The sequence below is a fragment of the Malania oleifera genome, chromosome 9 (assembly GCF_029873635.1).
Source record: "Malania oleifera isolate guangnan ecotype guangnan chromosome 9, ASM2987363v1, whole genome shotgun sequence".
Taxonomy (NCBI): domain Eukaryota; kingdom Viridiplantae; phylum Streptophyta; class Magnoliopsida; order Santalales; family Ximeniaceae; genus Malania; species Malania oleifera.
In genome coordinates this window covers 30,987,643-31,002,709 of record NC_080425.1, presented here as the reverse complement: position 1 = coordinate 31,002,709, position 15,067 = coordinate 30,987,643, and the positions used below count along the sequence as shown (strand labels likewise).

Here is a 15,067-nt window from a genome sequence, read left to right as displayed (position 1 = left end):
AAATCCTAACAAGGAAGATGTAAGCTTGTTATTTCTACTTAATATGGCTGCATATGGGTTCTCCTTGGTTAACATAGCTGCATATTTTGTTTAGTTTAGAAATTTTAATGTGATAGATATTCATCTCATAAGGAAGATGGTTTTACTTGCTACGGATGGCTTGTGTGTGCATATATGGAATTGCTATTAAGTTAAATAGCCAGCACATGTGCTGTTTGTGGCTGTGATATTGTGGGATTTGAGCAAGTAAGGATTGTGCCTCCCTTGGGTGAAAGGCCCTAAACCTCCAAAAGTTATTTCCACATTAAGCAGTGGTTGGTGAAGCTGGAAATTGGCACTGCTTTGAGGTGAAAATTGCTCTTGGTTGGGACAACACTGCTATGTTGGGAAACAATGTTGAAATGCATGCCATTTGAATGCTTTATGATGGTAACTTTAGATAAAGAGATTGCTCACAATAAAAGTGTGTTCATGCCTATTGCTTAAAGTTTGTTCATGCATCATATTATTATGCATTCATATACAAAATCCTATCTTGAAGTGTGTATTACAATTTCATTTTACCTAAAAGCTTAACCTGTTAGGTTGTGGGCCAAGAATGTATATGAAGCTTTAATACTCCCCCACACTTGCAGCCCGACAGCACATGGAGGGATAAATACGTGATAAATAACCCTCATGATAAGCAATATAATAATTTTTTAAACACCACATAATAAATGTGGTCAACAAGACTAGAACCTAGGACCTCTTGGCAACCAGCTCTAATACTATGTTAGATTGCCACTTTACCTAAAATTTTAAGCTGTTATGCTGTCTATGAACAATGTATACCAAGCTTTAACAATATTGAAATCTTAATTTGAATAAGGGAGAATTAAGAATGTCCATGAGCTTGTGGTTGCTCACCCTACTCTTTGAAAGTTTCAGGTTCAAATTGAAGGAGAGCCACACTTATTAAATACTCCTAGAGACTGCCATTTTGACGTGCTATTGGTTGGCTGGAAGATACGAGAGATACTAAATGTGTGTTTTGTTGGCGGATACGTTTTAGTCTAGGAAGTTTGAAAAATGTTGTATATAAAGTACAGTTAAATGTAAAAAGCTTGTCAATGTAAGTAAAAATAAATTTTTTTTTGGTTGCATTATGAAATATATGTATGTACCTTATGTTTCAACTTTCAACAAATATTCGCCCTTAATTGGCTTTTTTCAAATGATGATCTTGCAAAACAAATTCTTGCCTAGGCCTAGTGGCTCCGTCAAATGTTAGATGGAGTCATAGCTGGTTACGTGCCAAAAATAGGGACATGACAAAATTCATTTATGCTAGTGGATGTTAAAGAATTTACATGGATGGTCATACAAATGGATGTATTTTGGTCTAGTGTCCATGGGTTAGATACAAGTTCAGGGGGTTTAATGTTAAGGGATGTTGGATGTTTCATTAGTTTGAAACTACTTGTTAATAAGGAGGATCAATTCTTATGCTTGGTGAAAATTAAGGGAAAATGGTCAAAGTAGATCCATTAGAGTTCTAGAAGAAAAGAGGTGTGAGGGTGGTGGACATTAATTACAACCTTGAACAGAATTTATAAATATAGGGAAGATAAGCTGAAGAGGGGAGCAAGGGAAGGAATGTAGTGTTGAGACTGTGTTTCAATCAATATTTGTAGTTATGTAGATGGAGATGGCATAGTATGGTCCCGTGTCTATGAAAAGGGTCGTATGCTAATGTACTTTGTCAATCTGCAGCAAAGGACTTGAGATGCTCTAGTGAGGGATCATTTTAGTATAGTAGTTAGGATTCTTATGTTATCCCTGGGAAAGGATTTCTTATTCAAGGGGGAGAAGATCAGATATGGGAGTAAATCTTAGTAACTTGAATTTTATAGGTTGGGTTTTCAAGAGTTTGGCCTAATTAAGTTGGGTTTAGGGGAAGTGGTTAGGTTATCTCGTTTTTCCTAAATTTGTTTTTGAAGGCTTAGCCCATTTTGGGTTGGAGGACTGCAATGGTTGAAGAGATGCGTACAATACATGATATTGATACTTGGGAGTTGGTACCCCTTCCTCCTAATAAAATTTGTGGTTGGTTGTCTTGAAAGTTAGCTTGGTTTTGTGGCTTGTTTGAAGGCCTACTTAGGTGTAAGGCTTTCATTATTCATAGACATTCTCCCTCTATACTTGCCTCAGTTCATTTTTTCATCTCCTTAGCCACCCGCATCAATTGGATATGAAGAATGCCTCCTTACACGGTGAACATCAAGAGGAAGCCTATATGGAGCAACCACTTGAGTTTATTGCTCAGGTGGAGTTAGGTTGAGTGTGTTGGCTTAAGAAATCATTATATGATTTAAAGCAGAGAGCATGGTTTGCACGATTTGGTGTTGTAGTACTTGAGTTTGACCATCAACTTTGTGTGGTAGAACACTTTGTATTTTATTGTCATATTGCATTGGGTAGGATTCAGCTTGTTGTGTAAGTCGATGATATTGTGATTACTGGTGATTCGATCAAGGCATCTAGTGTCTATAGTATTTTCTACATACTAAATTTCAAACCAAATATTTAGGACCATTGAAATATTGCTTGGGTATAGAAGTATCTAGATCCCATAAGAATGTTTTGTCATAGCGGAATTATGTCCTTGAACTTTTGGATAGGACTGTTGGCATCCAAATTGATTAACCCATGGATCCCAACAAGAAGTTAGTGCCAAATATTGGCGATTTGTTGGCCAACCCTAAATAGTATCAAAGGCTTGTTGGGAAGTTGAACTATCTCATGGTTACTTGAATATATCTTTTGCAATAGGTGTTGTGAGCCACTTTCTTGAATCTACGAGACAAATCACTGGAATGATGTATTTCACATCTTGAGAGACCTCAAGGGTGCACCTAGGAAAGGTCTCTCACATTAGTATCGGGATCACACTTATATTCAGGGATATATAGATATAGATTAGGCTAGGTGTTAGGGGTTGACAGTGTGACCTCGGTTAAATGGGGAGGAGAGATGTCTTCACTTGCCCTCACTAGGGATTTTTGTACTGGATGTTGAATAACTTGGATGATGGCTTGTGTGGTTGTCTTGTTGATTGAATATAACAACTAGTTCCACATGTCATTGAGTATGAAGGTCGCTTGTCTTCATGAATTCATTATTGTTGAAACTGATATTTCATGCCTATGGTGGCTTTCGGAAACCTCTCGAGTGTTCATGACAGCTGGATTGAACGTGTAGTTATTGGTTGACTCTGTCGAGGGAGAGCCTCGACGAGTGTCGCGTGGCCCGTTAATTGAGTTGAAATTGGCGGTCTGTGACGTATCAAAGCATGGTTTGCGTGAGCCCGGTGGGCGTGAAAACTATGAGTTGCAAAATGAGAATTTAAACTTTTTGTAAAACAGAACAATGTGGAAGCATGTAAGGCGAGGGACGACTCAAAAGAAAGGTGTGCCAATTGAGTTGAGGCCGCCAAAGAGAAAATTGATTTTGAAAATCGAATTGTGGAACTTGAGAAAATCACTCCATTTATGAAAATCCCTGGTATGGAATAGTTGGAAGCCTCGAGAATAGGTTGAAATACATTGAGGCATGATGCTATCTCCCATATCATAAAGGAGAAAGACAAACAGAGCTTGTGGTATTCGAAAGGAGGATTGATCAGTCGGAAACTCATTGATGTTGTGATTCTATACATAATCCCAAAGGGTAGTACCAATAGAGCTTGAGGCCTCCCTACTGGAAGGAGACAATAGAGCTTGAGGTCTGCCAGAAAGTATTGAGTTGGTGCCTTGAGTAGGCTGAAACACATCAAGGGCGTGATGCCATCCATCATCCCAAGGGGTAGTGCCAATAGAGCTAAGTCCTCCCTACGGGAAGCAGACCAATAAAGCTTGAGGTATGTCGAAGAGTATTGAGTTGTCTCCTTGAATAGGCTGAATTACATCGCCGGTGTGATGCCATCCATGATCCCATAGAGTAGTGTCAATAGAGCTTGAGGCCTCCCTATGGGAAACAGACCAATAGAGCTTGAGGTCTATCAGAGAGAATATTGAGCTGTCGGAAGCCTTGAATAGGCTGAAAGACATCGATGTTGGATGCAATCTAGAATCCCATGGGTTTGTGCCAATAGAGCGTGAGGATGCCCTACGGGGGTTGATTGAGATCGTGGGTTATCTTTGTGCATGTTGGGAATGGAAAAGAATCCATGACAATTTGATGGGTAAGTGAGCAGAGGACTTCTAGTAAGACTACAGAGAGAAGGTAATGGTTAACACCAAGCACCCAGGAAAGAAGACAAGGTGCCACACAAAAGTGCAAAAGGGAAGGCAATGTGAACACTGCACGCTCTATAAGTCAACATGGTAGAGAAAGGGTAATGGTTCACACCAAGTGCCTAGGAAAGCAGGTAGGGTGTCAGACCAAGCGCTAAAGGGTTGGTAGGGTAGTTGATGCATGCTTCGGTTGGTGTGGCGGAGTTAGGATAATGGTTCCTGCCAAGTACCTAGGCAAGTAGGCAGGGTGACACGCTAGGAATAGGCAGGGTGAACGTCAAACTCTCTTACCAAGTTAAGAGAGATAATTACAAGCCTCTGATGACTTGAATGATGCTACAATAAGAATTTCAGTAGATTTCAATACCCAAAAGACAACCAACTGGAATGGATGAGTCGTAGATCTTTTCGGTTCTTTATCTATCAGTTGTCGTAGTTACCTCACATAGCCGATGAGTTGTATCCTTTTTCAGATCCTTACCTATTAGTTGTCGTCAATATCCCACATAGTCGATGAGTTGTACCCTCTTTTTAGCTCTTTGCTAGTCAGTAGTGTTAGTTAATTCACATAGTGGATGAGTCTGTGTCCCTTTTCAGCTCTTTGCAAGTGAGTATCCATGGTTCCTTCATACCGTGGATGAATCATATAGAGTCAAGAAAAAATATGTAGAGTATAACCTGGTAGACAGGTAATCAATGGTGAAGGTCACCAACAACAAGAGTGTGAAGTCTTCTTACAAATACATCGACGAGGTTGTCGATAGAGTGTGTGAGGGAGAATGTTAGGGGTTGACAGTGTGACCTCGGTAAAATGGGGAGGAGAGATGTCTTCACTTGCCCTCACTAGGGATTTTTATACTGGATGTTGAATAACTTGGATGATGGCTTGTGTGGTTGTCTTGTTGATTGAATATAACAACTAGTTCCACATGTCATTGAGTATGAAGGTCGCTTGTATTCATGAATTCATTATTGTTGGAACTGATATTTCATGCCTATGATGGCTTTCGAAAACCTCTCGAGTGTTCATGATAGCCGGATTGAACGTGTAGTTATTGGTTGACTCTAACGAGGGAGAGCCTTGATGAGTGCCGCTTGAGTTGAAATTGGCGGTCCGTGACACTAGGCACTTTTTAATAGATTATCCTAAATTGGGTATTGTATTTTTGTTGGTGGTAACTTGGTATCCTATAAGAGTAAGAACAAAAAGGAAAAAACTGCGGTGGCCAGGTCAAGTGCTGAATCAGAGTTTCAAGCTATGACTCATGCTAAAGAACATGTTGGAGGGACTTGGTTTTCAACATTCTCGGTTGATGGAGTTGATGTGTGATCCTCTAACCCCGTCTTCTATAAGCTCGCAAAACACATTGAAGTTGATTGTCGCTCTATTCAGGAGAAACTTGTGCGGAAGCTTGTTACAACCACTCATGTGAAGTTTGAATTGCAGCTTGCAAATTTACTAACAAAAGCCTTGGGGGATGATTGTGTTGAGCTAGGGGCATATGATATCCATGTTCTAGCTTGAGGGGGTCTTGTTATTTTTGTCATTTAGCATGTATTATTTTTCTGTTAGTGGGCATGAGTTAGTAAAGGTATTGTGTCCGTCATTATGTACTTGATATATATTATATAGGAAGGGAGTGGCTAATTTTGAGTTTTCTTCTGGAAGGGTTCATGTTGGTATCAAAGCCTTTTGTCCTTGTGTGCATATTAGTTTTTTCTATTTACACTTAAAATAGTGAGGTGGTTAATATTTAGCAAACACTTCTATAATGCATTAATGCGTGAAAGGATGGAGTGACTCTTTTGAATTGTCTTCTGGAAGGGTACATGTTGATATCTAAACCTCTTGTCCTTGTGTGTGTATTGTTCTTTTATTTATAGGGTAATTTATGTCCTATAATATTCTAATTTTTTTCTAAAAAAACATAAGAAATGCAAAATTCTCGTTTTATTGAGGGTATTACAAGGAACTATTTTGAGATGGAAAAAGGTCTTTTCAAGTTTGAGATTAAAATGTTCCATTCTTCGTTACTTGTAAAAGGTTAACAAAAAATATATGTTTCTCTTATTCAATCAGTTCTATGATCAAATATTCAAACTATGTTACTAGCTGTCAAATCAAGTTTCTGTTATTGTAAACTATGGGCACTACAATGATGCAATCCAGCCCCCACAGCCCCCCAAAAAAAAAACGGTGAGAGGAAAAATTGGACTCTCTTTTTGATCTTATGAAATCCAAGATCACGTTAGATTCATGTGTTGGGCAAGAATTTGAGATAATTTGAGATATAAATGAGCATTTTTCTCGTTTCATGGGTACAGGGAATCTTTGTCAAACAATGCAGGGTGGAATATTTGGTTGTCATGCTCATCACCAATAGCAATCCAGCTGCTGTAGTTTTTGGTTTAAAGTTACACATATATAAGGAAAAAAATAAATTAAAAAAAGTGTGTTAAAGCTTGATATACATTGTTGGCCTACAACCTAACAGTTTAAGCTTTTAGGTCAAGTGGTATTCTAACATGGTATCAGGGCTGGTTACCAGGAGGTTCTTAGCTCTAGTCTTGTTGCTTGCGTTTATTGTGTGGTGCTTAAAAAATATTATTGTACTTGTTGGCCCAGGAGTAAGAGTCAAAAGGGGGTTGAAATTAGAATAGCTTTCCCAAGAGGGGGGGTGAATTGGATTATTTAAAAATTTAACCTCTTTTTAGCTTTTTACTTGTATTAATGCAACAACAAGAAAGTAAATTAATCTTATGATCACAACCAAATAACACCACAAAGTACTAAAAAATTAAAAACACAATCCAACTAACCAAAGTATGAAAATCAAACAATTATTCAAGAATTTTATGCTTTTTGTTAGCAGCCCTATAGTTGTTTGCAAACCCTGCTTTGAATGAAATTTTTATTGCGCTTCTCTTAATCAAGATTTCCGCAAATTAACCAACATACTCCCTTGTGGGTTTTTGCTAACGGTTAATTAAAACGTACTTTCTAAAATTAAGAGTCTTCTTTGAATATGAATTTTAAGCCCTGCAACCTGCACTTAGCATACACAAGAATATATGGTGCAGAAAGTAAAGAGAGTGAGGATGAGAAGAACACTGAGATTTATGAGGTTCGGCTTATCCCCAGTCTACGTCCTCGCTTTTGGTCAATTCCACCAAAGGATTCCACTAAGTGTGCTTTTTTCCGAGCGGAGCAAGTCTTTTACAAAATTCCCTCTTTTTCAGGAAGAGAAACCTCTCCAAGCGATCAACCCACGCTTGGTACAACAATCCAAACAAGCTTTGAACCATCAATGATACAATGAGAATGCTACAATAATCTGAGTACAAAGAAACTCTCAAAACAGAGTAGAGTTGTACAAGTTAGAGCGCAAACTATACTTCAATTAAATAATAACAAAGAAAGTATGAAACTCAAGTATAGAGATCACCAAAGGTTTGTTTGATTGAGAAAACTTAATGTAAGAACTGTGGTTTGATGATTCAGCAACAATTTTAGAACTTTTCTCCTAGATGGAGTGTGAGCAATAGAGAGCTTTAAGAGGTTGTGAGCTTTGATTGTAAGAGTGCTAAGTAATTGCTTAGATGTTTGAATTCTTGGGATTGAAGGAGTATTTATAGGCATTCTAAGATTAGTTTCCTTGTTCCCCAAGTGACTTGGAGTGTCCACCAAATTTTTACAACGTTCATATTTGAAAAATCAATTTTTGAAATTTTCCCGTTAGAGTTTAAAAAATCAAAACCTGTGGAGTCAATCGGCTAGACAGGCGACTGAGTAGTGTATTTCCACCGGGTCAGTCAGCTGGACAGGCGACTGACACCTTTCTGTTTTCCAGAAATTAAAATCAGGAAATAGTCAGTCGGCTGGTGTGACACAGTTCAAAATGGGACAGTCGGCTGGGTACTGTCAGTCGGCTAGGTGGTTTACGTTTATTGAGTCAGTCGGCTGGACAGTTATTTCAGCTGGTGTTTTTCTGTCAGTCGGCTGACTAAACCAGAGTGTTTTTGGTCAGTCGGCTAGGTAGACCTCTTACTGATTTTTCCTTTTTGGCTTTTCAAATTTAGTTTTGCTCACATGTTTTGATCTTTCATAACATGTTTCGAGATTTTAAAATAGGTCTCTAAGTCCATGTATTTCCCTTAAAGAGCTTCATATTTTCTAAATTATATTTGATATGAAGTACTTACAAACAGATTTTCTAAATATGGCATTTGAGTACTAAATCTTCAAGTTTCTTGATGATCCTCTTGATTTCATGCCCCTTTTGGTCTTTAAGCTTTTTCATTTGTCTTTAAATACTTAATGAAGTTTTCTTGTCTTTGATTTCCAGCTTGCTTCCATGACAAATATAAGTGTTGAGTTATGTATTCCTGAAATAAAGTCACTCAACAACACATGTTAAACCATCTTCATTTGTTATCATCAAAACAAGATTGAAAAGCCTAGTTAGACTAATAGGGGTGAATGGACTCTTTCGCGTATTTTCACTTTTCTCTACAAAAATGTAAATTCTTGGCAAGATATAAGCAATTATATCACAATATATAAAATGTAAATCATGCACAAGACATATAATAAAGATTATAGGGTAGAGAAGCTCAATACCGATGTTTTAATGTGGTTTGGCACCCAGCCTACGTCCACGCCTTGAGACACACTCAAGGATTCCACAATCCATTATCAAACTCCTTCATTGGCTGACAACCCTTTACACAACAAGGGAACAAATCCCTTAACGCTTACCAAGAGCCTTCACGCAGGAACAAATCCCTTAATGCTCACCAAGAGCAGCAAGGTTCACCAAGAAGCCTTGCAATTCAGTTCACCAAGAACCTTCACAATTTGGTTGACAAAGAACCCTTTGCAACAAGAAGATGAAATACAAATCAATGCTCCTTAATTGAGCTGATATCAATTACAATACAATCCTCACACTATTCTCTCAAGTAATGAATCAAACAAGATTAAAGAGCAAGAGAGAAATTGAGCACTTGATATGATAAACTAAATGCAATATGCTTAGGGTTGGTATTTGAGAGATGTTATTCACTAAGAACTTGTAAAACCATAAAAACCATTGCTAAACAAGTCTATGGACTTGTATTTATATGCAAAACGCCAGGCTAGCCGTTATGTGAACGTTGGGAGTGAACCCTATTTGAATTGCGCGAGAACTAGCCATTTTTTTGCCTGTTGGTTCAGGTGCTTGATGCAAATCGCTGAGTAGGTACCCTCAATTCGTCGACGAGTTTCCCCAATTCGTCAACGAGTTACTTGGGCAGAAAACACAATTAGCTATTGGTTTAATTCATCGACAAGTTTCCCCAATGCGTCAACGATTAACCCCAATTCGTTGACAATTTGACTGGACAGAAAACCATATTTAGCTACTAGATTAATTCGTCGACGAGTAGGGTCAATTAGTCGACTAATTGCCCTGTTTGTCATACTAGGATGCTTTTTATTGAATTAATCCAATCTAGGACGATTGTACATGAAAGATATTAAGACTTGTGACAATTAGTACTTGTCCTTATGGATTTCCATTTGAATATAAGATATCTTGTTTGTGAAAATGCATTTGAAAGCTCATTTTGATATCTTATATACTAGTATGTCCTATATAAAAGTTATACTAGATTTTCTTGAGTCTTTAGGATATAAAACTTGTTTTGACTCAACCGGGACCAAGTATGTAAAAGATTATAAGACAAATACCACTTACCACTTGTCCCATTTGAAAACATATTTGAGTATAGGATATTTTGTCAAACTCTTTGTTTTATCTTTGAAAACCATGAGTGTTGAGTTTGTGACTTAGTGAAATCCTATATACTCTTGTTTCCTAGTATGCACATGCATTTGCTCAACTCTTGCTCAGAAATCATGCGTGAAACAGAACCGCAAGAGTTACATCAAATACTACCTCAAACACTCCCCATTACATATGATTCTACATTAGCTTCCTTGGATGTGCTTAAGTTCTTCCGAGTGAGTGTCCATTTGATCTTTCCTACTCGAATGTCTACTCGGTCTGGTCTTTGCCTTTGATCCAGTACCTTCATGTATTTGTCACTTGTACCTATATAGCTGTACTTAACATGATCTGCAAAGATAGGATACACTTGGAACAACAAATAGGTTAATATCATCAAAACACATTGAATACGATTATGTGGCCACTAAGGCTAACAGTACTCCCTATCATGGGTGTTATCTATCATGCGCTTATCTTTCCGCATGCTGTCAGGATGCACGTTTGGGGGTGTTAAAGCTTGATATACATTGTTAGCCCTCAACCTAACAGCTCAAGCTTTTAGGTAAGGTGGTATTCTAAAAGAGTCTATTAAACAATTTGGGAACTGGAAATTTATTTTCTAAAACAAGAGGCAAGATGGATGTCCTCAAGCTTCTGAAAACTTAAGACTGACTTGATCCAGCTATGTTTCTTTCTTTTAAAGTCAATTTGTTGCTTGTACTTTCATTTTCCTGGAAGTTTGGTAACTTGAATACAAAGCTTTTGGTTTTTAATTTTTTTTCTCTAAATTTTAACTTTTCCTCTTCAGTGTGAAAATTTTGTAAGCATGATTAATCCAGAGCATCTCATCAATCATCATAATGTTCATTGACAATTTGTTTTGTCTGACAAATGTTAAATATTCTGTATGTCTTATTTTATTATCCGGTTAAAAATCTCCACGATTCTGTAAATTCTTATTTCCATAAATTGATTCCACCATTCAGGTCTGAAACATGGGTACTGGAATTTGTAGACTTCAAGGGTGAAATGAGGCGGGACATCTGGCATGCATTTATTTGTGAAGTTATTGCCTTACACAAGTTCATAGATGAGTATGGGCCTGGGGATGATGGTCAGTCAATATCTCATGTATATGGTGCAGAAAAAGGGAAAGAAAGAGCAACTATTGGTGCCATTAACAGTATTGCTCGACTTCAGGCCATTCATTTCATTCGGAACTCATTGGATGATCCCACTAAGCTTGTTCAGTTTTCATATTTGCAACATGCACCCTTTGGTGATGTTGTTTGCCAAACCCTTGCTGTAAATTATTGGGGTGGACAGCTAGTCACAAAATTTGCAGAGGCCGGAAACCAACCAGCTCAAGGATCAAAACCTTCTGAAGTGGAATCAGAAATTAATAATCATGTGTTTGATGTAGATGGGAGTGTTTACCTGCAGAATTGGATGAAATCTCCCTCTTGGTCTTCTACTTCTTCCATAATGTTCTGGAAAAGCGCCTATGTCCGACAAGGATTGGTACTAAGTAAAAATCTTGTTGTTGCTGATCTGACTCTTGTAGAAAAGGCTGCAGCAACATGCAAACATAAATTCCAGGTTGCTGAGAACACTCAAGCAACAATTGATGCTGCAATGATCAAAGGGATACCCAGTAACATTGATCTCTTCAAGGTTAGATTAACTCTTCCTTTCATTTTCCTATTTCACCCTTATTTTTTTTCTTCTTTTATTTTTGTAATCATTCATTCTATTCAATGGATTGCAGCACATATATTACACTAGACAACAGATTTGGAGAAGTTTATGATAAGTCACATCTGGTCTAAACATGTTAAAATTTTTTCCTGTTAATCTTCCATGGACTGATCTATGTTCTGGAGAGACTGAACTTCTGCTGATGCCCAACTAGATTCTTGATGTAATAAGATTTGTGTTGGTTTAAAATTTCTAACCTTATGAAAATTATGTATGGATGAATTCCGTTCAAATGTTTAGTTGAGCATTGATGGCCAAACCCTCGCGATTTAAAAAGGTATTCCTAACATTGGTTCTTCTTTTTCACTTTTTCCTTCTGTGATAAGCATTTTCTGTATTTTATTGATGAAAAAGTCATCAACTCTCCCCTGTTGTGCTGTCCCACAACCAGTGGGCCTCCTAGGAGAACCAAAATAAGCCAATGATTGTCCAATCTCTATTAGAAGAGTTGGTCTTAACAGTAGCATGATTACAAATGAATGTCCTTGGGTTAATCTGTGACCAAACACCCATTCTCAAGCAAAGATCTTCAACAGTATCTTTCCCAATTGTTTCAGTGGTTAGCACTGTGAGTGTACATGGCTGCTAAGTAGAGTTGATTGAAAGTGCAAAAAAATAGCAAGAAATTAGGAATTTGGTTACTCTCCAGTTGACATGTTTGGCGTGGAGTAAAGTTGTACTTTAGCTTTTGCGAACATAAATTATTTAGTGTCTTGATATCAAAGAGCAACCTTGTTGCATCAATAAGAATTCAGCTTCTAAGGTTGAGACCATTAATGACCTGTTGCTTCTTTTTGCATCCTAATTTAAAGGTATGATACATTGTTTTGTTGGTGATGTAAACCTGAAAGGTTTAATTTGATTATCAAGGTAGTTTGAGAATAAGGGTTAGTGTCGGAAAGGAGTGAGGGAAGGGGTTTGAACAACCAAGAGAATTACCCCTTTAGGCAACCTGACACTATATATATATATATATATATATATATATAAAGGTATGATACACTGTTTTGTTGGTGATGTAAACCTGAAGGGTTTAATTTGATTATCAAGGTAGTATGAGAATAAGGGTTAGGGTCGGAAAGAAGGAATGAGGGAAGGGGTTTGAACAACCAAAAGAATTACCCCTTTAGGCAACCTAACACTATATGTATATAAAGGTATGATACACTGTTTCGTTGGTGATGTAAACCTGAAAGGTTTATATATATGTATGTATATATATATATATATACAGCAAAAAACCAAGTCTTGAGTCCCACTTGGTGGGGTCAACTAGATGAATCCTTTTCCACCAATTTACATGATCATGGGCAATTTCCTTCAACAAATTCAGGGCTATTGAATCCTTACTACCTCATTCCAAGTTATTGTTTAGGTCTACCCCTACCCCTTCTACTGCCTCTCACAGTAACTTGCTTACTTCTTCTCATTGTTGCACTATTTGGCCTACATTGCAAATGCACAAACCATCTGAGTTACCCCTCCTTTATCTTATCTTCTACATGAGCTATGCCTAACTTACAATGATAATGTTCATTCCGTAGTTTATCTTTTAATGTTGTACCACTTATCGATCTAAGCATTCTCATCTCAACAACTTTTACATTTTGGATATATTGTTTCTTAGTTGTCCAACATTTTGATCCATGTAACATAGCTAGTCTTACAACCATTCTATAGAATTTCACTTTAAATTTTAAAGGTATTCTATAATCACACAACACACATGAAGCATTTCTCCATTTTACCCAACTTGCTTTAACTCAATGCATTACATCTTCTTGAATTTCTCCTTCAACTTGCATAATAGATGACCATCAAGTTTAACCTTTTCTCCAATATTCCTCCTACTATGAAGGAAATTACATTTCATATATTTTGTCTTATTTCTACTTATCCTAAAATCTTTAGTTTCTAAAGCTTCTCTCCGTAACTCCAACTTAGATTCTACCCCAACCCTAGTTTCATCAATCAAGATAATGCTATCCACAAGCAACATGCACCGTGGAACCTCATTTTGCATACCCTAATAAGTTCATCTAGCTGTAAAGCAAAAAGATAAGGGCTCAAAGCAGATCCTTGATGTACATCTATTGTGATTGGAAATTCCTTAGCCTCTCCGCCTGTAATCCTAATGCTAGTCTTTGCTCCATCCTACATATCCTTAATGAGATTAGTATACCAACTATATACACCTTTTTTTTTTTCTTTCTAAAATGCACCTAGAACTTCCCTATGTATCCTATCATAAGTTTTCTCTATGATAATAAAAACCATATGCAAATCTCTCTTCTTTTCCCTAAAATTTTCCATTAATATTCTTAAAAGACATATAACTTCTGTAGTAGATCTCCCAAGCATAAAACCAAATTGATTTTTTGAGATCCTCATATTTAACCTTATTTTTTGTTCAACTTCCATTTCCCACAGATTCATTATATGACTCATAAGTTTAATTCCACAATAGTTATTACAATTTTGAGTATCTCCTTTATTTTTTATATAGATATTAAAGTTTTTTCATCCATCCGCTGAGCATTTTCTTAGTTTTATAGTTGTGTTAAATAAATTAGTTAATCCTATAATTCATTTATCATCTAGGCATTTCCAAACTTCAATAGGATAAAATCCATTTCTATAGCCTTTCCATTTTTCTTTTTTTTTTGAATGCAAACTTAACTTCAACTCTAATTTTGCAAATAAATATAATATTTTAGCCTTTCCTCATTTGTAATTCTAAACTTAGTCCTTCCGCTTGGTTTTCATTAAATAGCTTACTAAAATAACTTCACCGCCTTTCTTTTGTCTTCTTCCTTAACCAATACAATATCATCCTCACTTTTTATTCATTTTACATTGCCTAAGTCCTTGCTCTTTCTTTCTCTAGCTCTAGCAAGTTTAAATATGTCTCTTTTCCCTTATTTTGTATCTAATCTAGCATAAAAACTTTAAATGATCTATGTTTATCTTGCTTTTATATATACATATATATTCTTTTGTCTTCTTCCTTAACCAATACAATATCATCCTCACTTTTTATTCATTTTACATTGCCTGAGTCCTTGCTCTTTCTTTCTCTAGCTCTAGCAAGTTTAAATGTCTCTTTTCCCTTCTTTTGTATCTAATCTAGCATATAAAATTTTAAATGATCTATGTTTATCTTGCTTTTATATATATATATATACATATATATATATATATATATATACATATATATATGTATATATATATTTGTGTCATTAGCTTATCTATATAAGT

General features: G+C 36.6%; 1 protein-coding gene across 2 annotated transcripts in view; it reads left to right on the top strand.

Moving 5' to 3' along the window:
• LOC131163780 (uncharacterized) overlaps nucleotides 1-15,067 on the top strand; it is a 139,132-nt gene that overhangs the window by 80,482 nt on the left and 43,583 nt on the right. For both annotated transcript variants that reach the window (XM_058120521.1, XM_058120520.1), the window contains one exon: nucleotides 11,038-11,725. In XM_058120521.1, coding sequence (XP_057976504.1) covers nucleotides 11,038-11,725 — 688 coding nt within the window. The remainder of the gene's footprint in view (nucleotides 1-11,037; nucleotides 11,726-15,067) is intronic.